The sequence below is a fragment of the Podarcis raffonei genome, chromosome 11 (assembly GCF_027172205.1).
Source record: "Podarcis raffonei isolate rPodRaf1 chromosome 11, rPodRaf1.pri, whole genome shotgun sequence".
Taxonomy (NCBI): domain Eukaryota; kingdom Metazoa; phylum Chordata; class Lepidosauria; order Squamata; family Lacertidae; genus Podarcis; species Podarcis raffonei.
Window position 1 is genome coordinate 61,006,647 of NC_070612.1, and position 22,882 is coordinate 61,029,528.

At 40.9% G+C, this 22,882-nt stretch overlaps 1 protein-coding gene across 10 annotated transcripts in view; it reads right to left on the reverse strand.

Annotated features, from left to right (window-relative positions):
* Positions 1 to 22,882, reverse strand: part of LOC128423026 (transducin-like enhancer protein 4) — a 129,462-nt gene that overhangs the window by 31,676 nt on the left and 74,904 nt on the right. For 7 of the 10 annotated variants that reach the window (XM_053407685.1, XM_053407681.1, XM_053407683.1 and 4 more), the window contains 2 exons: positions 22,302 to 22,506; positions 20,566 to 20,582 (listed from right to left, as the gene is read on the reverse strand). In XM_053407685.1, the coding sequence (XP_053263660.1) occupies positions 20,566 to 20,582; positions 22,302 to 22,506 (222 nt within the window). The remainder of the gene's footprint in view (positions 1 to 20,565; positions 20,583 to 22,301; positions 22,507 to 22,882) is intronic. The other 3 variants (XM_053407682.1, XM_053407684.1, XM_053407680.1) reach the window with 1 other exon arrangement.

The following is a 22,882-nucleotide window of genomic DNA, read 5'->3' on the forward strand; positions in this document are numbered from 1 at the left end:
AACATTTCCTTGTTAGTGCAGGCAGCTTCAAACTGATGGAATATCCTGGCTGTAAACTTTTATACATGCACTAATTGTAGTCTACCTTTGAAAGAGGTTGTCTGGTATGTTACAGAAAAATTATTATTGATTGATTGCTTTCACTCATGTGCAAACATAATCAAATACTTCTGAAGTAAAAAAACACAGAATTTTGGTTTTTAGTAGTACTTAAATTTAAAATTGTATATTCTAAAAATCTCCTGCCAGTATTTAAAAAGTCAGAGCAACTTTTTAGTCAATTAATAGGTTTTAGATCAATTAATCCAATTTATTAAATGATGTATTCCTATTTCATTGTGTTTGTATTGTGCACACTGAACACACCATAACTGCCTTTCAATTAATTTGATCCCTAGTGACTCTGGAAAAGAAAATATGCAAATAAAATTTTCTGTTTAAGTTTGAAATGAGTGCTTGATATAACCATGGTCAATGTTGGCATCCATCTGTCTTGAGAGACTGAAGTGACGTCCCTGGTGTACAAGCCTGGGCAATGTGTATGGAGGTCCTGGGTTGCCCGGACAACAAGATCTGCCTCTCAGCCTCCTTGATGTTGTCCAAAGCAAAGGAGAGAAATACATTTGACACCAGCTTGGCTGTGGAAATTGCTGAAAGGAGGCACACAAGGGACTCCACTCCAGATTTGTGTAGGGTTTATTCCCTCGCTTTTTCTTCTCCCAAAGATATCCCACAAGGAAGCAGATATTTAGGATCAGAGTTATCCTTCTCCTAGATGAGCTACCCTCCCCAGTTAATGAACCCCACCTGCCCATCACTTCCCTCTATAGCAGTGTTTCCCAACCAGGGGCTATATGGCGGCCCCCAGGATATTCCAAGGGGGCCACAGGTGAAAAATGTATAAATGGGGACCACAGCATGGTTTGTTTATGGAGGGAGAGGGTGATTGCCAAGCCTCCCATTTTGACCAGTAGAGTTGACGGTCCAGAACCCCCAGGTCAGGTAAGGGCAGTGGTGGGGTGGCAATGGGTAGGGTTGGGCGAGCCAGACCTGCTTGGCAGCCTGGGCCTGACTCTGAAATCCACCCAGCACCTAGCCAAGCTGGGTCATCTGGTGCTGGTGCTGACGTGCATCTAGTAAATAACTGTCTACTCAGAAGAAAGCCGCAGTGAGTTCAGTGGGCCTTAATCCCAGGTAAGGGTGTGTGGGCTCCTCCAAATGACAAGATCTTTTTGCACCAGGTCAGTGAGGGCCACTTGCTTTTAAACATTCTCCCATATATACTGAACTCCCTGTGCACCTTTTGGACTATATGTGTAGGTTTCCCGCTCTGTGTCAAATAACTGGGGTCAAATAAGTGTTGCTTACTTTTTATGATAAATGGAAGATGCATCTCCCTCAGGAGGTTCTGGACTCTCCTTCCTTGGAGGTTTCTAAGCAGAGCTTGGATGGTCGTCTGTCATGGATGCTTTAGCTGAGTTTCCTACATTGCAGGGGGTTGCACTAGGAAGATGGCCCTCGGGTCCCTTCCAGCTCCATGATTCTGTGTTTTTCAGCTTCAACAATATTCCATTATTTTCCTATCAGTTTATGTAATTGTATTTTGTATAAATTATAAAAATTATAAATAAAACATGTTCTATTTACAAACAAAGCATTTAAATAGCTACCTTTCTACCGTATGTTGGTGGGGGTGGGCGCATTAGCCAGGAATTTTTGTTAGGGGGGCAGGCTTTTGTTAAGGGGGGGCAGAACCTCAGATCTTCTGGAAGCTATCTTAACTCTATATAAGGCTCCATAAACATTCAAATGATGGTTTTTAATAGTTGTACAGAGCCAAAGTCTGTAGGGGACAGATTTAACATCTTGAATAAATATTCAACAAGATGATGACTAAGTGGTAAAAAGGTGTGGTACTCATTTAGGCACAGAAAAATCACACTATTTACCAATCAGCTTATAGTTATCTTACTGCTGCTTGTGGAATAGGTAAAGGTAAAGGTACCCCTGCCCGTACGGGCCAGTCTTGCCAGACTCTAGGGTTGTGCGCTCATCTCACTCTATAGGCCGGGAGCCAGCGCTGTCCGCAGACACTTCCGGGTCACATGGCCAGCGTGACAAGCTGCATCTGGCAAGCCAGCGCAGCACACGGAACGCCGTTTACCTTCCCGCTGGTAAGCGGTCGCTATTTATCTACTTGCACTTTGACGTGCTTTCGAACTGCTAGGTTGGCAGGTGCTGGGACCGAACAACGGGAGCGCACCCCGCCCCGGGGATTCGACCCGCCGACCATGCGATCGGCAAGTCCTAGGCGCTGAGGTTTTACCCACAGCACCACCCGCGTCCCTGCCTGTGGAATAGACCTAGCTAATTTTAATGTATCATTTAAGAGTTACTCAGTTGTGGTTAAAAGTTTTGAAGCAGAATATATAGCAAAAGTTTATATCCCATGTCTCGGGCTTTTTTAGGAAGGTTTTTTAAATATATATTTTTTAATTCATTGTAAATTACTTCCCAGAATTCCCTGATTACTTTACAGGATCACCACATGTGGAAAAAAGATCCCTCTACTTCACTGCATTTCCAACATTTGCCTTTTTCTTTTTTAAAAAACATTTTCGCTAGTTTGGCAGGTGTTAAGTACAATCTATGGGTCATTTTCATCATATTTTCTTTTAATGCGTAACACACTGTAAAATTCATATTTACTGCCCATAAATTCTCCCATAGGTCATAATTAACATTATGACCCACATCCTGTGCCCACTTAATCATACTTGATTTCACAAATTCCACTTTTGTTTACCACTCTAGAAGAAGTTTGTACATTTTTGATAATACTTTAACTTTTGTATCTAATACATCTCTTGTAAACTGAGATTTTTGTTCTGCAAATCCGATTTTTAATCTATTGTAAACAGTTCGTTAATCTGATCTATCTGTAACCAATCCGTTAATATATTTTTTAATTCCTCAAGATTTCCCACCTTGGTTCCTGTCCTGTGAGATCTAGGGTTTCTTTATATGTTAACCATTTTTATCCATATTGGTTCTTTTCCTTGCAGTGGCTTCACATTGATGTTTTCTTTTTTAATAGATTTTTGTACTTTTCCATATTCTGTATAATTTTTTTCTGTTGACATGGTTTGTAAAGGTTTTATAATTTTTTGCCTTCCCATACCATAGGCAGACATGCCCCCCAAATTGTACATTATGCCCTTCCAAATTCAACACTCTGATATTTTCTAACAACATCCAGTCTCTTATCCACCATAAACGTGATGCCTCAAAGTAGATTTGGAAGTCCGGTAGAGCGTTGCCTCCTTTTTCTTTTATACCAGTCATGACTTTATGGTTTATTCTGGGCTTCCTTCCCTGCCAGATAAACCTTGATACAGTGGTGCCTCACAAGACGAAATTCGTCTTGCAAAGCACGAAATCCCATAGGAATGCATTGAAAATCAATTAATGCGTTCCTATGGTCAAAAAAAGTCCAAACAAAGCCAAATTTGGTACAACAAGAGTTTATTAAGTGCTCTTTAAAGTCACACATACTGTAAAGAGCATTTCAAAATTCAAACCCAGAATTTTTTTTAAAAAACAGCAGAGTGGCCCAATGGTCACAGAAAATCATAAAAATGCAGGGGGGGAAAACAAGCTTCCAGATTCTTGAAAACCCCTCCCCAACTGTTCCCCCAGCCACCCAGCACACAGAAATTCAAATCCAGAATTTTTTTAAAAAAACAGCAGAGTGGCCCAATGGTCACAGAAAATCATAAAAATGCAGAAAAAAAACACACAAGCTTCCAGATTCTTGCAAACCCGTCCCCAACACCAAGTCCTTGAATTCCAAACACCCCAACCCAAAATCCAACCCCCCCAAAAAAAAGTTTTAAAAGCTTAACTTACCAAATGGCTGCAAAAGAAGTTTTGGAAAAGCTTCAAAAATCACCAAAGTCTTTAAAAACCTCAAAAAAGGCTACTATGTACACTGCGTTCTATGAGTTGCTCCTCGAAGTCAAGTCGCAACTGTATTAACGGTGTTAAGAAAAAGGAAACAAACTTGCAAAACGTTTTCGTCTTGCGAAGCAAGCCCATAGGGAAATTCGTCTTGCGAAGCAGCTCAAAAAATGGAAAACCCTTTTGTTTTCCGTCTTGCGAGGCATTCGTCTTGCGGGGCACCACTGTATATTTTTCTGCCACTGTTTGAAGCATCGAGTGCTGTTAATTATTGGGATATTTTGAAATAGGAATAACATTTTTGGAAGGATATTAATTTTAATAGCCGAAATCCTACCCAGTTAACATCTTATCTGAAGCGATAAATTATTGTCCTAGTTCCATTTATGTGAAACATTTCCATTTTGGATTTCTTTTGAAAATCTTAAGGTGGCTAATTTTAGGTTAAAAACAAATAAAACTATAACTAATAATAATAAAACACATTCTCCAGTAATTATAAAAACAATTCCGTGCAGAGGGTTAAGACACAAATCAGTGTAGGAGCTTCAAAGCATTATGCCCAAAGCCTCCTAAATAAGACACACCAAGCACCTGTCTCCATGCTTTAAACTGTGGGGGCAGTTGAATCGGAAGCTGCAACTACCAACTTGTGTTTGTTAACTCCTCTTCCTCTGTGCACAATGTAATTCCACCCTCCATCGCCATGGCAGAATCACTCCCTGGTCTACAATATGGGGTTGTTTCCTCCATCTACTATAAGTGACTTATATTACCTTAGGCAGTGGTGTCCAAACTTTTTTCAAAGAGGGACAGATTTGATGAAGTGACCAAAGTTGTTGACCGTTTTTTTATTATTGGAGTTGTTCAGCTTTCTTTTTTTCTTTTAGGATTTTGTCCCAAAGTTAGTTGAGCTTTTTTTAAAGATTGAAGTTTTTTACCCCAGGAAATTAAACGGAATTGAAACAGACTTTGGACATGCCTGCCTTAGAGTTAGGGATCAGCCAAATTTGTCCCCTAAAATTTGTCCCCAAATATTTATTCCTTAAATGTAGCCCCTGTAGTCTTTGAACTTTAGTTTTCAGACGTGAAAACTAACAATGCCTGTAATCCTAACTAGACTTCATAGGGAGCAAGCCCCATGGAACACAATGCGACGGACGTCTAAGTAAATTTGCCTGCAAATTCACTGCATGGGCACAAATCCTAGCATAGCTGCAATCCCTCCCCCTCCATTTATTAAGCAAATAAAAAGAATATTTGCGCAAATATGCTGCTAACCTCTCAAGAGATACAGAAAAGCCAGGAGGTACGGCTTCAATCAGCCAGTATTTGAAAACAAATGGTTCTGGGCTGACTGAATATAATATGCTTCACTTAAAAGCACCTCAGTATTCTTTGATAAGCTCATAGCTCAAAAAGAAGTAGAAATATGGAGCAATCTGTTGCCCTCTTAATGCAATTAGCAGATTAAAGCAGTATTTCACTTCATTAAGATACTGACTGCACGCAGCATTAACTGATTATATGACGTACACAGTGTTCCCCCTACAGTCCTCTCAGAGACACAGTGGAAAACAACAAGGGTAAGCCAAGCAGTTTACAAGTGAGCATCTGGTATTGACATTAGGAGCTGAACACAAAATCTACGCTGTAGTGTGCCCAAGGGGTACAGGGAAAGAAGCACTACATATCAACACTCAGGCTCATCGGAGAAGCTAACTGTGGGCTGATGTTCGTATGCTTTGTAATGATTAAGTGTCACACTTCAAATTTCAGCAGCACCAGAATTATACCCACCTCCACTATTTTGGCTCCCAAATTAAAAAAACAACAACGATGCCTGAAAATTATACTGGTGCTATAGAACTGGATCACCCCTCTTCCGTGTTTACATTCGGATTTGCTCTAAACCATTTTCCTTCTCTCCCTAACCCAATAAGAGCCAGGCTGGGGAGTGGTAAGGTCCAGTAAACTGCAGTATAAACACAAGCGATTATTTCAATTTTCTCCTCAGATTATGCTTTCGTGGCAAACCAATAAACCCAATAATGCCTAGATTTACTAGAAAATTTTTTATTCATTTCCCCAATGCAGCAGAAAGTAAGCTAATAACGTCCCACCGAGAGGGCTGTCAGACTAAATCCCTCAACTACTGAAAGCACTGCCTGGATAAATCTCACTTCACTTTCCATTCTGCCAACCACTTAGGGCAGGGCCCAGGGGAACTCTTCAGCTTATCCCTCCTCACGCAATGTCACAAGCGCAAGCCAGAGTGGCCCAATCAGTGCCAAGAAAAGAACAAACTTAAAAAAGATTAATTCACAGATGTTCATGCATTTCACATACACTGTGCCCTATGGCCCGTTGCTAGGGCAACAGGAGACCACCAGTGTGCGCTTTATTGGCTTTATGAAGTGTGTCTCGGGGACTATAGTCCGAGAAATGCTGCATGATAATAGCAAGGCTTTTCAGGAGGCTTGTTTTGTGTTTATCCACATTTAACCCTCAGAGTATTATTAAGCACATTGCTATGCACAGCCATGCCACCCCCACCACACACAGATAGCAACAGGGTGGGAAAGATGCTCAGCTTCCAGATCTGAGATATGCATTTCCTGAGGTTAGCCTCAGATAGGCCTGTGGTAAAATTCGGCTGCAAGCTATTTTTTAAAAACCTCTTCGGCATGTTTACGGAATCGTGAAGCAACATACTTTCCCTACCAGTTGGATATTTATATATAGCACTGGGCACTCGCCTCCTAATTCTCTAGGAGAAAAAGAATGCCTCTGATCTAAACCAGGTAATAATTAGTCCAAAATAAGGCGACTTTTCGCCAAGCTTCTTCAGCCTTTGCCGTCCTATAGCAGGGAGGAAATTTTGGTTCCTGCGACACTGAACCATTTAACCGAGGCTTAGAGAACAAATCTACTCAACAGTCAGACAAATAACCTGGCTCAATGCTTTTATTCAGAAGCTTTCTACTCTTCCTCCATCACACTTTGAGTTCAACACCTCAGCGTTTGTTCACGCTCAACAGGCCAGCCCATGCTTAAGATAAAGAGGTTTTGTCTCTTCCCTTCTTCTTTGAGGGGCTGAGGGTTAAAATCACAAATGTCACAAATCGTAGAGTAGCAGCACATATCAAGTGTTAATCCAGGAAAAAGAGGGGGGCAGAGAAAAAGAGAGGGCGAGCAGAATAGATCAATAGAAGTAACGGCTTACATTCAGATTCACAGGAGAAATAACATGCAGAGACAATCATTTCCTGGGAAAGCTAAAGCCTAATGAGAATTTACTCTGTCTCTTTTCTTCAGACAACCAGCCCTTTTGTGGCAGGGGCTTCCTGACTGACAGGAACCCAGGGCCCCTTAATAGGATTTCCATATTATTTCTAACACCTGCCTAGAAGTTATTTGTTTACATTGAAGGAGGCAAGATTCTCAAATCAGACATCTGCTTCTAGTTCAGGCATATCTTAGGAAGCCATCTAGAAAGCAGCTTTGTTACCATGGTGACATTTTTATTTTCTTCCCTTAGTTGGCCGAAAAAAACATTAGCATTTCCTATTTTATTTTGTTCTTCAAAGGCCAAATGTAGCTTAAGAAAACATAGAACTTCAAACATTGCTATATGCAATGGGTCATCCAAGATGTATTTGTTTTATCTAATTAAATGAATCAGGTATGAAAAGGTGAAAAGGAAGTAGCTTAAATTTATTGTCAGATTTTTCCATTTCCCACTACTTCTTTTCTTTTTAAAAAAACATATTTATGATTAATATATCAATTTTCCAAAATAATACCAATATGGAAATTAAACCTTCTTACATTAATCAAAGTCAGAGTTCTACCTGGCATTATCTTAACAAACACTTGGCATTTATTTACAGTGAGCACTCATGCACACCAACTTTTCTGAAAGCTTAAAAGTATGGGGTATCTGCAGTATGAAATTTGACAGCATCATAAAAACATTTTTGGAATAGTGTTTGCCATAGGACTAGAAATATGCAGAAGGCTATCAAGTCCTCTCTCTCAAACACACAGATCCATCTACTCATTATCTACTTTAATGAAGTGGTAAATATTGAAAAGTCTTAAGACACTGGCAAATTTAAGAACTGCTGTTAAATGTTGTGCAGCCTTGTATCTGGAAGCCGATGCCACAGAAGAACATTCCAGGGTGTTAGGGGACTATAACATTTATATTTTCCAAAACATTTTTAAGCAGCTAAAATTGTTGCCCTAGTGCCATAGCTTCTTGTTCTGCCCATTTTCACAAGGAATAGAAGCATAATTGGCAATTAGCTAAATACTGCGGACCATTTTTCAAAAGCCAAGTCATAGGCCCCCTACTTTTCAGAATTTTGTTATCTCTATGGTGGTTTTTGTTATGTGAATGGTGCCAGGGACACCCTGGGTGGGTTACCCTCTACCCCTGCAGATCATCAATTGGGAACCACTGGTACTGTACTTTAGTTGATCTCTGCAACACAGATCTCCTGAATAGACTATGGAAGTGTTACATTAGCAACCAGAGTTTAGTGATGGAACACATCTCCAGCCAGTGCAGGGAAACACCCTAAGAAACACTGCCAGTGCAAGCAACTCCCCATTTATTCAGCGGTTGTGTTCCAAGGCAGCTGCTAGTATTGAGATGGACCAATTAGTATATTTCAGTGTAAGTAGCTTCCTACATTCTTCCTAGAATATTAACAATTTCCAGACTCATTGGGAAAATGGATGACCAAGCCTATTTTCAGCTACTCCAGCACCATTTACAAGAGTAGAGTGATGGTTGCAGTAGGGACCAGGAAGACAGTTTAAATATATATTCAGTCATGAAGCAAGCCAGGTTTGCTTGAGCAAGTCACAATACCTCATCTAACCTATCTCACATGATAGTTGTGCTTTCTTAAATAAAATTTAAAAAATAAACTTGCATATGTCATTTTGAACTCCTTAGTTATGCAGTTATACAACTGCGATAAATACATGCATAAATTAGTAGCATAAGGCCCTTTGTTTAAATATGTTATCATAGAGTTCCTTAAATATGTAGGTTTCAGACTGCACAGATGTATTACAGATTACAAAACTATTTATAATTAAATTCAAGCATTTACCAGAAAAAGCATGCAAGACCGTGAGGCTTTTTTTGAGGTTCAGCTTTGGTGATGTTTGATTAGCACCCATTTCCGCTTGCGATAATACTAGAATTTATTTGAAATTTAAATACAAGTCTGCTATTTTCGAGCCATTTCTGTTAACTATGAATAAAGTGTAGAACTTCTTAATACCATCATATAAAAGCTAATTGTGATAGTAAAACTATATGACAGCTTGGGAAATCTCAAAGTACTTAATTCAGTAATTTATTATTCTCCATTTTCTCTGAACTGTATTAGGGATTGATAAGACTGAATTGCAGGGTAAGTGGACTGGGCAAGACCTTGTCCATTTTTACAAACACCACCACTTGGACTTCATTCAACAAATTACCTAGTTTTCACTAATTTGGTAAACTTATGTCTGGGCCATGTTACTTCAAAATGCAGATAAGGGCTGACATGACTGAATGCTTCTCCATACAAAAATAAACATTTTTATGCCCATAGAAAGCTAGCATGTCAGGGAGTCGGTTAGACTAGATCTCTGTTACATCCAACATCCAGGTTCACTCTACATGAAACACCACGTTTTGTTTCCAGTAACTCAGTAAACATTGGAACATATAACCCATGTTGCTGATTTTACCTTGATTTTATTGTGCTTTGGGGTTTTTTGTTTTTGCCTCATCTTATATTTGGACTTTAAAGGTGGTATCAACCTAGTTAAGTCCACTGCTTTCAGTGGGTCCACTAAGTATCACTTAGTTGTGTATCACCCTAGAATTTACCGTAATCATTTTATTTGTAAACCACCTAGATAACTTCCTATTATTGGGTGGTATAAAAATAGTTAAAAATAAATAAGTCCATAAGATTTTTGTCTTCTGGGAGACTAGAACATCTGGAGAAAGAAAATTCATGTTTCTCTAAATCATTAATCAGTCAGAGATTTAGTAATGTAGGCACCAGAGGATTTTGTCTGAAGTGTCTTTACAGGGGCTCTCCTCACAAGCATAAAGCAATTCTTCAGCAGGCGAAGCTGGGAGAAGATACTAGATAAGACTGCTTCTAGCACTGAAATATGGACACACATGTCTATATCTATATCCACACACACAGGACACTGAGAGATGGAAAATCTAATTTTTGCAACAAGAATACATGCTGTTATTCTCAAATGACTGTTCTATGCTGAATTAAAAAGCACAAGATGACTTCATTAGAAAGGAAACACTGAGTGTGGGAGAAAAACGTAGAAATCTAAAAAGAGTTTAGTCAGGGAGAAGTCCCCATCTGAAGGCATTTACCAGAATATCAGGTTAATGATGCAATTTAAATATGTATATGTATAGTTGCAAAATGTTCATGACCCAACAACAATATAGGGTATTATAAAGAACAATGCAAAATCAGCCACTTAAGACAGACCAAGACAACAAACAGGGCCTTGCTAATTAATATTTGCTTTGCTTCAGCAGTCACTGGATGAGATTGCAAACAAGCAAGCCTGTCTCACCCAATCACATCATCAATCCACTCATGTTTCACCACCTGAGGACTGGCTCTGCCCCACAGATATTTATTCATCTGCTCCACAATTGCAACACATTTTCTGGAATTACAGCACCTGTTACATTCCCCACAGCTTACACGTCCAAAGCCAGGTATCAATTAATACTGCACAAATTGCTGTACTGCCAGACCAACAAATTTTTCTCGTCATGCTACAATGCGGCGACCTTCCTCCCTTCTCCAAAAAATAATAGGAAATAAAATAAAATACCAAGCGTCTCCAGGGAATACACCCTTGTGAAACAAAGGAAAACTCACACTGCATCTCTTTATAAATGTTATCCTGGAAAAGCTAATCAAAACTCATGTCAACCTCTTGGAGTGGAAATAGGTAGTTGCTGCTTTCAAAGTCCTGCTGTTGAGATTCGGAAGATTACCTCTGCCTCAGTCCCGCCTGAGTCTTGGTAGCAAGGAAGATGGGGTGACTCTCAACTCACCATGCGAACAGAGTCTACAAATCCAGAGAGTGGGGAGCGGCAAGAGTTGTGAAGAGTTGTAATAAATCATCAGTCTCCAGGCTTGTTCACACATTCAGTAAGTCAGAGGCTGGCATGAGCTGATTTTTTTTAAAAAAAAATCCTGATAAAATGAGTGGCATTCAATGTACATCTCCTTCAGCAACGTGTTGTGCTTTTTTATGAAAGCAAACTGGGTGCTCTCTCAATACAAAAGTGCTACACTTCTATACAGCGGTACCTCTACTTACAGATGCAATCCGTTCCAGGGTGCCGTTCGCACCCCGAAAAGTCCCTAAGTAGAGTGCCGTTTCCGCGTGTGTGCGTGATGCAATAGTGCGCTCCTGCGCATGCGCAAAGCACGCAGAACGCTTCTGCGCGTGCAGCGAAACCCAGAAGTATACACTTCCAGATTTGCCATGTGCGCAACATGAAAATCCACAACATGAACCTAACGCAACTAGAGGCATGACTGTATATAGTGCCGTAGTAATTGAAAAAATCAACACACATAAACATAATAACTAACAAGGTTCTCTGCTACAGGTGTCTCTCCTTATTCTTTTGTATCTACAGCGGCCTTAAAAATGCTGCTTTCAAAAGTAATTTTTCTATTACAACTTAACATTACATTGCCAAATAAGTCCACTGACACTTTACTAAAACTGCTGAATTTGCTACAATTTATTCCCTCGCCACAAAGCTACCACAACCCACAGCACAGGGAGAAGTCTTAAGAGGAGGTGTATTCCCACCTCACTATGAGACTTGCCAGTAAGCAAGCAAAAGGCATCTATAAGCAAAATTCCCCATTTTCACTGGCTTAATACGTCAATATTACAGGAAACTAAAGACAGACTGCCTGCACCTCTCAGTCTGGTAAATTCTTCCTTACTTTGATCATCACCACTACAAATGGTTTCTATCATTTAAAAAATAAGAACAGAGCAGAACAATTCCCTATGTTGGAAAATGCAACTCAGAACTACCCATTGTTAGCAAAGTCACTTAAATAATGCAGACAGAGTTGAGGAAAGAGAAAATAAATCCTGATAGCAATTTAGTGAGCAAGATGAACCAGTGTATAGTTTGAGGAGAAAGAAACAGAGAGCTTTTGTCTTTCTTCCTTCAGGCCTTGTACATCGTTTGTAAACATTCAACCAAACATACAGAGGAAAAAGTCACTGAAAACTACACAGCCAATCAGCGCATGTGTTACTTCGGCAAAGATCATACCATTCTGCCCAGCTGCTAAGCAATATCTCCACCTATCCCCCTCTTTATTAGTAGACTTTAATGCTAACAGAATTAACCGTTAAGCTGTACACAGAATGATCTCTGGTGTTTCACGTCAAACATCAGGCCCAGCATACCTGAAGGAGTATCTCTGCTGCTGCATTTCAAACAGCCTCGGCCCTGTGGAACGCCCTCCCATCAGATGTCAAGGAGATAAAGAACTACACAACTTTTAGAAGACATCTCAAGACAGCCCCGTATTGGGAAGTTTTTAATGTCTGGCATTTTATTATGTTTTTACATTCTGCTGGAAGGCACCCAGAGTGGCTGAGGAAACCCAGTCAGATGAGCAGGGTATAAATAATAACATTATTATTATTATTCGTGACACTAAAGGTCTGGGAAGCACAGCAGAACAATCGCTACTTATGGCATGTCAGTATAGAAGTGGCAGACTGCACATTTGCTAGCAACAACAATGGTGCGAACGATACCATATTATCTACACTAAACTTTAAAAAGTATAAAGAATACAGAAAAATAAAGATTTTCCACAGTTGCACTCATGTTCACATGAAAGGGGCTCTAGGCATTCAAAGGATAGTGGGACCAACGAAGGCCACACAGCTTCTTTGCTTTCCAACCATGTGTTAGTTTTTGCATTTGAAAAAACAAACCAAAATCATTATGCTTAGCTCTCTCTAAGTAATAATTCATGGGGTTCAAAAACACATAGGTTTCAAGGCCTACACATAATGCATGGATACAGGTTGTTGAGTTGAGAAAGTTGGAGTCTGAGTGATATATGCCTGAAGGGGGCTGTTCCAACAGTGAATTCTGTGCATATTTATTCAGAATTAGGGTTCCCATATTTTGAAGGGCAAAAAAGAGGACACATTTGCCAACTTCTACTTTTAACTATAGATCACTATGACGGCTCTTATTTTACATATTCATGAAAAAGAGGACATACGGGGGGCCACTAGGGGCGCATCGGAAGATGGCTGACAATAACATCTCTCCGACCCACATGAGGTAATTAAGAGGCTGTGATGGGAGTAAACAGCCTCCTGCCCCCCCCAAGCGTGTGGGGGGGGGACTGCCCTTGCCTGCTGTGCCCTATACCACCCCCGAATTTGTGGGGGTGGGGGCACTAGGCAGAAAGCCCTTGTGCGGACTTCGGCTCTCCTGGACGCTGTCTCTGATTCACGCCTCTAGCTGCAGCAACTTCAAAAGAAACCATTAGGAGGAAGCTAATGCACATATTTCAAGGAAGAAGGGGGAGTAAAGACTGCCAACTGAAGAGATCTCTGATAAACAAGACGGGTCGGAGGAACAGGAATAAATCATGAGAAGACACACTAAGGCTCGGGATGTTCGGCAACGGGACTGGATGGGGGAGGGGAAAAAACTTTCCTTTCTTTTCTCTCTGTGATTAACCAAGAATCCCCCCCCCCCCAAGTCACAAGTCAGAAATGCCGTTTAAATGACTTAAGCTGAGGATTTAAGACTGTGTGGAGATAATTTTCTAACCAAAGCATGTTTTAAGGAGACCGTGGAATGTATAAGAGCTTTGGAATGACGCAGTAAAAAATACCGTCGCCATTTTGGCAAGTTCTGTCGAAAGACTTATGTCTGGGAGGAGGAGTAGATTTGTTTTCATATTGTGAGTGAGCCTCCTCAGAGGGACTAAAGAAGGAGACAGTTTTACGAGACTGATGGTGGAAAGAGTGCTTTTATTTATGGAAGTGATGATATATGGAAACCATCTCGACATGATGATTGAACGAACGGAAAATTCACACAGGATTATAACTGGTGTTTACCTGCTTAAGGAGATTATCAGAAGAGATCATAAAGAAAAAAAGAAAAATATACGAACAAGATGAGATGTGAGAACAGCAAGAGAGGACTGGTTAGAATTATGAACATTATTTGGACAGATTTGTGGATATTAACGCAGCAGCAAGAAGATGATTGGAATCCCCTTTGGAAATTGAAATATGGGTCCCCCCAACAAAAAATTTAAAATTCAGCTTTGTAATTCGGAATTTATGTGATGTGATTTGATTTGATTGGTTGGTTAATAAAAATTATTTTAAAAAAAGAAAAAGAGGACATACAGCTACCTCCTGTTCGCCGTGTCCAATGGGCTTACAACCCTAGTTCAGTGTGCTTAGGATTCTAGCCTAAATTACTATTACTCATTTGGTTAGCTAGCACTTTAAAAGAAACATGTAATTTCACCGAGCAACATAAAGCAGATTACTCAAGGGCTATTTAAGTTCATTTGTTGTGGTCTGCAGTTGCATCTTCATCATTTCAAAGGATCTGAACCTGTGTAAATTATTTTTCTTCTACACATCTGTGCAAAGAAATGCTGTACCCCTTTCTCACTGATGTTCTTTACTTCTGGCCTGTGGATCCCCCTTTATGCATTGATCTAGTCCTCTACATTTTGTGAGCCCTTTATGGAATGGTGGTCACATCTTTTCAAAAAATATGGGAATAAAAATACAATTGGACATATTTCTTTCCTGTTCACACCAGCGAGTAGGCTACCTTAATTATCTCATTCTTACAGCAACACCTAAATTTACATTTTATGAGCTATTCTAAAATCTGCCCTGCTTAATAATCTGTATCTTCAAGAAAACACTTGAAAGCGTCTCTCACAATTAAACCCAGCCACAACCTTGTATAAATCAAACTTTTGCTACCATATCAAAACGTTACACTGGGGCTGCATAACATTGCCCACATCCTCATTACATGCTACACTAATTACTACCAGCAGATTCAGAATTTTCTGCACATTAGAGGCTTTTAGAGGAGCTATAAAAAATTTCAGGCACCATTAATTTAAATTTGTATTGAAATTTCCTTTTGACAGATGGCCAAAAATTACTTATTATTTAGAGCACCAGAGCTGCCTGTTTGCACATTAGAAGAGGAAAGGGAAAAATTAAAAGCAAGGAGGAAATTTATGTCACGTTCATTACCTGTTAAATGTTAAGGAGCATTATCTTGCATGAATAAATTATTTCATACAAGCACACAGTCTCCAGCTGCTGGCAACTGGCACATTCTGGCTGATAAAAACCATCTCAAGTCACACAGTAGACAATCATAAAAAGCCTCTCTTAACCAGGAGCCACTTAAGAGAGGGCAGATCAATAGAACAAGCAACTAACTGCTACTCTGGGCATCACGGATCACATTAAGGAAATTAGCAAACTATTTCACCTTGCAAAGCTGGCAACAAGCCCTAGATGCTGACACAATCCAACTTGCGATTTGATGGCTGTACAAGACAAACATTTATTTATAGCTATCGCTGTCTAATAAATCAGTGCAAAAGGAGTTGCACCCTTGCATGCTGTCATTCCAGATGTCTACCTAATGGCTTAGAAAAAAGTAACCCCAAATTAATTGCAGGTGAATTAGTCGCATCTACTGAACAATGACACACCTCATTGGTTAATCTCTATTGCCCTTTCTTCAGTTTTGAGCGACGCTGGCCATCCTGCAATATCGTTCACATGCATTCATGGTTCACACAGGATTTGTTAACATGCCATTCATCAGTTAACGATTCAGATTCAAACCCCTGTCTAACCATAAATTCTCCATGTTAAATTGCTGGAAGACTTTGTTATAAAGAGATGAGTAAGTTAAAAAACATAAAAGCAACCAACAAACAATTAAGTGTTCATATGAAGGGGTAAAGCAAAAGAAGTAACATTTTTTAAAAAAATATTTACTTAAAAGCTTTGGGTAATGATGCAATCTTTCACAAATTATGGAAAAACTCATGGAGATAGCCATGACTATTTATACTCCAAACCACTAGTAAAGGTAAAGGGACCCCTGACCGTTAGGTCCAGTCGCAGATGACTCTGGGGTTGCGGCGCTCATCTCGCTTTATTTGCCGAGGGAGCCGGCGTACAGCTTCTGGGTCATGTGGCCAGCATGACTAAGCCGCTTCTGGTGAACCAGAGCAGCGCACGGAAAGACTGTTTACCTTCCCACCAGAGTGGTACCTATTTATCTACTTGCACTTTGACATGCTTTGGAATTGCTAGGTGGGCAGGAGCAGGGACCGAGCAACGGGAGCTCACCCCGTTGCGGGGATTCAAACCGCCAACCTTCTGATCGGCAAGCCCTAGGCTCTGTGATTTAGACCACAGCACCACCAGCGTCCTAAATCACTAGTATACAGGCCCAATTTATTTTTATTTTCCTAAATCACATGCAGCCTTCCAGCCATAAGCTGTATCATAAACGGCCTTATATTTGCTTGGGCAACCCTTTTGGTTTTGCAGTCCCAAGAAATGGGAGGCTTGCCCCTGCAAGGCCACCATACATGGCTGAAGACTGCACCTCTTCAAAAGATCACAAGTTGCTCCCATGCATTCTGTTAGGTTCATGCAGAGAGAGAAACTAACAGAGCCATAACTACTAGTTGAATGAAAACTGGCTGCAAATACAAGAGAAACACATATAGTCCTTGTTGTATATTTCTGTTTTTCAGCTTATGCCTCGCCTTTCCTCCCACTGAAGCGGATCTGAAAATCAGTGTACAATCATATTAAAACCAACTTTAAAACATAAGGAAAACACACACATGAAGATCACAACAGAAATATGCAAAGCAGAAACACTAATGCAAGCATAGAAAGCCTTCAGCCATGACACCTCACCACTACATCTCTCGAGTGGAGCTGCTCCCTGCTTGCATTCTTCCTTTGCACCCCCTGTCTGAATCCAAGCCACGCCTTCAAAGGAAGAAGGGGAAGCATCAGGAGGGCACTCTCAGTGGGTGCTCCTGATTTGTTCCTTTCACGTTAGGTCATCTGGCATCATATAGGGATGTCAGGAGAGTGACTGGCTAGGGGGTGACCTTGCCTACCTGCAACAATGGCATGCAGCTGAGGGTGGGAGCCATCAGGGATGGGGGCAGCTTAGGATGCAGCCCACCAGTTCGATCTTATTCCCAACCCATGATTTACAGAGACTCTGTTGGAGACTGGAAATGCATTTAAAGGGAACCCAGGGTTTTATGAGAAAGGGCAAAATCAAATTCTTTATAGACCAACTGGTCTGGATTACGTTTTTTTATTGTACTGTTATAGTTCAAATAAGAAAAACAACAAAATGGATTGTTTTGTTGGGGACTGGGTTTTTTTGGGTGAACTTATTTTAACAGTTATTAAGTAAATTGGTTGGGTATTTTAGGGCAGAAAGGTAGGGCACATATATCATACATACACATGGCTTCCTTCCTTTCTTTTGAGGGGTAAGTTTTTAGGACTTATTATTTGGGAAACTGAACCATGTGTAAACTGATTTAATGCTGGCTTCTTCAGTCTGCAGAAAGACAGTTATCCTGCGACTGCTGCACACACTGAAAATTATTGCAGATGGAAAACTGACAGTTCTTGTCAGTTTGCAGCTGTTAAGAACCCTGAGGGTAACTGTGAAAGTGACAAGAACAAGGTCAAATTCACTCTGTTGCAACATGACAAAGCTGTGAACAGCACCAGCAGAGGACTGGGATAGGGTTCAGACTGCAGACCTCTCCCATTTCAGGAAAGAGAGAAAAATAGTTGTTAACATAAAGCCATTTCCTTCACTCTCCAAGGTGGACTTCATACATGCAGGTTTATGCTTTCCTGTTATTTTAATGCTAAATTGCATCTGCACCAATGATGCATATCTGGAAATCACATCTAAGAACACATCAAGATCAACTCTGTTTTTAGTAGTAGCGTCTTATGCATGTATTGTTAGGAACATTGCACTTGGGAGTGTGTCTCTGTGCACATCAGAAAAAAAACTTACTATGAAATGTACATAGGAAAAAGCTTTAGAGTCATTAACTGCAAACCTGAAGTCACTCTGGCACTTCACTGTCATTACTGGAGACAAAAGGCTTTGAGTATGGAACACTTCCAATTGCTCAAGATTGTTTTTGCATAAAACCTTAAGTCCTATATACTTTAGATCAGAGGTGAGGAACCTGTGGTCTTCAAAATGCTGTTGGATTACAACGTCTGCTGTCTCTCGCCACTGGCTATGTTGGCTGGAGCTGATGGATATAGGAGTCCAACTACGTTTGGAGTGCCATAGGTTTCCCATCCCTGCTCTAGAAAGTGCCTTCTTGCTTACATGCTTCATGGTTATCTGAAAGTATGCATCAACTACAAATAATGTGCAAAAAAGCAAACAACTGCTTCCAGGTTTAAGCCACCTTTTCTCTTGAACAGGGTAGATGGGTGGGAATTTAATGAAGCCTGAGCATCTTCGGAAAGCCCTGTGAGATCTTTTTTGAAGAATGAACACAGCAAAACTTTAGAGTTGTGCTGATGTTCCTGATCTTACTTCCATTTGAGGTGAGTGGGAACAGAGAGCATGGTGAAGGCTGCTTTTTCCTCTCTGTGGTGGTGCTGTCCCTGTGCAACTCCTCTCCACAGTAGGGATGGAGAAAAGTAGCACTTCAGCCTGGAACCACAGCCTTCTATTTGGGGTGTGAAAACATTGCTGGAGCATGCCCAGGTATGGTTTCTTTTTAGCAGGTTCTGAGTCAGGAGTCAACTAATTTTGGATGGCTAGCCAAAACCTTATGGTTGCTAGGACATACACCTACCCCATGCAATCTCTGTCCAGCTTGAAGCCACTGAGAAGTGGAGGTATTCTAGCTTTCCCTATAAGCACCTGCCAAGCTCATGGACCATCAACTGATATGCCTCCACCTTGAATATGGAGTGTTCTGGTACTCTGCTTGAGCACAGCAGGCTTCCAGTCATATTTGGGGTAGGAAAGAGGCAAGGGATCATCTGCCACCACCACTCCTGCAACTCTAGTGTTGAGAGAAATCCTCAGGCTAGTCGTATTCAGCAGACACCCTTCAGCTGCTGCCGGCCTACAACTCCCATCATCCATGACCAACTGCCATGCTGGTTGAGGCTGATGGGAGCTAGAGTCCAACAGCACCTGTATGGCACGGCCATTGGCTACTCCTGCACCAGAGGATGGCAGAGCAGTTTCTATGCCAGCCTTGTTCCAACCCCCTTCTAGAAATACATGAGAAGCTCATGAATAGCAAAAAATCCATTCAGGATGTGTGTCTATTCCAGAGTTTTGGCAGCAGGGAATAAATGCATTTCATACGCGTCCAGAAATGTTCAGGAGTGGTCAGGTACTGACCAACCTTATGCTGTGGGAGTTGGCTGGTTCACTGATGACTTTTAGAGAATTAATTTATACACTTTTTTTGTTTAGAATAGCTTTTAATTTACTTTCTGGCTGAAGTTATTTTATCATGTTATAGACAAGACTATTGTCTATTTTAATTTGGTTTTTCTACTATCATCAATTGAATCTGTTTTGTACTGTGTCATACAAGCAGCCATTAAACTGTTTTTGGCTAGTTGGCATAATTTTTGTTATACCAAAAAAATAAAAAAATACAAAGCATATTATATTCTGGGCTATTACATCAGCGCTAATATTCTATTTTACATAGCATACCAACTTAGAACCTGAGTTGGAGAATGCTATTAGAAAGACATCTGTCTTAGTTTCTGCTTGACAACAGATTAGCGCTCACATTTAGGATGCTTTTCATACCCAAAGATCCGAAAGGCCATGCTTCGGTACAGCTAATTTGTGTTAAAATATCAAAAAGCCTCTAGGCACCAACACTAATTCCAGTGAAAATATTCATTACTAGGCTCAGAATTATGGGAGTCACTCCAGACAACCATTTAACAGATGGGAGACAAGCCCATAGTGAATTCTCTCTCTGCTACAGAGCTGCACATTGGAACGAAGGTCCTCTTGGGATTTAGGAGTTGGGGAAGCAGGAAGGATCCCTTGTGTGTTGTCTCCCCTGCAACCCAAAACCTCTCAAAAGAGCCAGCATGCATCAGTTCATTCATCCTGAAAACTTCCTGATAAGAAGAGGAGGATGTATTTCTCAGGAATCAGCCAACAAGCAAAGCACACATAAATAGTTCTCACAGCAGCTACTGATCATTATCGTGGGACCGTTTGAGGTTGTCTTTATATGTAGCACCTTTGGAATAGCTGACCCAAGACTCTGATAATCAATACAGATTATATCTCGCTACAATCACAACACCTCCTTTGCTTTACTTCAACTACAATAAAAAGTACTGCATTTCTTCTAAGCTAATCCTTCCAGTTGTGAAATGGCGTCTTACCTTTATGGAGTCTCTATCTTCATGCACAACAGAAGCACCAACATGGCGAGAAAGACAAGGGGGAGGGGGAGAGAGAGAAATGTTAGCTTACATCAAATTATGCATTTCTTTACCCTCCCCCCCAAACCTAATCCCTGCTAAAATAAATAAATAACACACATATAATCTAATATGTGCAGTTTCTTATTGACACCTGTATTGTGCAACTAATTTTATAAACTGAATTTATCATCTGAATATAGTATTGGCTTACCGACACTTTCTAGCAATAAATATTATAGCAATAATGTAGGAATCTACGCTACAAGGTATAGCTAAATATTTGCTTTTCAAAGAGAAGAGATAGGAGCAAAGCACACTGTATTCAATCCTTATCTCTTAACATTATGGCCCACAGCAAATTTCTTAAGTCCAACAAGAGTACACTTCCAACATTGCCATCTATACACCATCCAAATCAAGGGTTATACATAGAATATTATTTTTATTTACCCAAATATAATGCTTAACCTCTGGCTTTATAGCCCTCCCTCTCGATCCTACTATGAACACAAAATGAGGCTGAATATTTCCACTTTAGAACTAACCACTATTCTCTGTGATATTCACACTCATGGAGCGGTGGCTTGTTATTTTATTAGTTAACACCAAAGAGAATCAAGTTAACTCTTCTAACAAGAATCAGAACTAATAGTTGATTTAGACCGTTCTAAATCAAAGGCTGAAGCCTTTAACCTCCTTGTGCAAAGGAGATGTGTGCCGCCCAAGGCTGATACAGGCTTGTTCTTGCAATGCTATACCATGGTTTAGCAATATAGTGCTATCAGCAGATCACAAAATCAAAGTGTTGGAAGGGAGCTTGGAGGTCATGTGCTCTAAACCCCTGCGCAGATGCAGGATTTGTGGTGCAGGATGCAACTACAGCATCCTGGACAATGACAGCCCATCCTCTCCTTAAATACATCCTGCAAACGTGAACCTTCCACTACCTCCTGAGGGAATCCCTTTCACCGCTGAACAGCTCTTATTAGGAGGTTTCACCTAATATTGATCAGAAATCTGCTTCCCTGCAACTTCCATCCACTGGTTCTAGTTGCTCCCTGTTTTTCCAGAGGGCAGAATTCTGCTCCATTGTCTGTGGGACAGCCCTTTGAAATTTGAAAGCCACCTGACTCATGGTGCCTTACAGAATTATTGGCATCCACCTGTCTCGAGAAGCAATGGAATGCACCTCCGGGGGTGAAGTCAAACTGCTGTGTTAGCAGCACTGAAGTGACCTCCCTGGGGTGCAAAAGAAATAGATCTCTGCCCCCAAGAAGCTGGGAGTATGAAAATAATAGAGATGGGCAAAAGAAGGGTAGGGAGGGAATAATGTGGGCAAATGCAGTTACATGTGCTTCGGGATTGGTTACAGTAGGGAATAAATTTTGGGAGACAAGCCAAAGGGCATATGGAAAATGTGGATTCTAAGAAAGGCTTTCAAAGAAAGGAGATGTATGCTACCATGCCAACCATGCACATGTTCCACCGAGGGGATTCTATGAATAGGTGACATGAAAACAGAATGAGTTCAGTTCTTTAAGGCTGCTGAACCTTCCGTGAGTTCCAAGATGACTCTTGCCCTTGCATGCTCACCAAATCTTTTGTTACCCACTCTTCCCTCTCCATGAAGAGGCAGGCTGTATATTTTAAAAAAGGCAAACTTCTTTCCCGGAGGCCAGTGAAGCATCGCCTACCTCTTTGGTGGTCGTTATCATGATGCTTCTTTTCATCCTTGATGGGGAGATGGGACTGGCCCCCAAGGGCACTCGACAAGGCCAAGAGGCCAGCGCTGCTGCCAATAGGTGGGATGGCTGGTGGTTGCAATCCTGAAGGGTGCGGAGTGAGAGGCACTGGGAGACCGTGTCCATGTGACAAGTGCTGGGCCTGGAGTTGCTGCTGCTGTGAAAAATTAAACACAGATATTGAATTTGTTCCAGGAAGGGGAGATTTAAATGCAGTTAACTGTGCACTGGACTGCGCCCGTGTATCTTCAAGGGCTGTCAACCAGTCAATGGCCTTGCTTCACAAAAAATAATTAAAGACAGTACAGCATCTTGGTGCAGGTGGAGACATTTGATAAATGAAATTGGCTGAAATACACAATTGTTTGCTGCAAGAGTAGCCAACGCACCGCCCTCCGATATGCTGTTGGGACTCCCAATTCCTATCATCTCCAGCCAGCACAGCCAATGGCCAGGGATGATGGGAAATGTAGTCCATTAAACATCTAGAGTGGCACTGTGTCCTATAATGTCTGGAAAATTAGGGGGTAGGA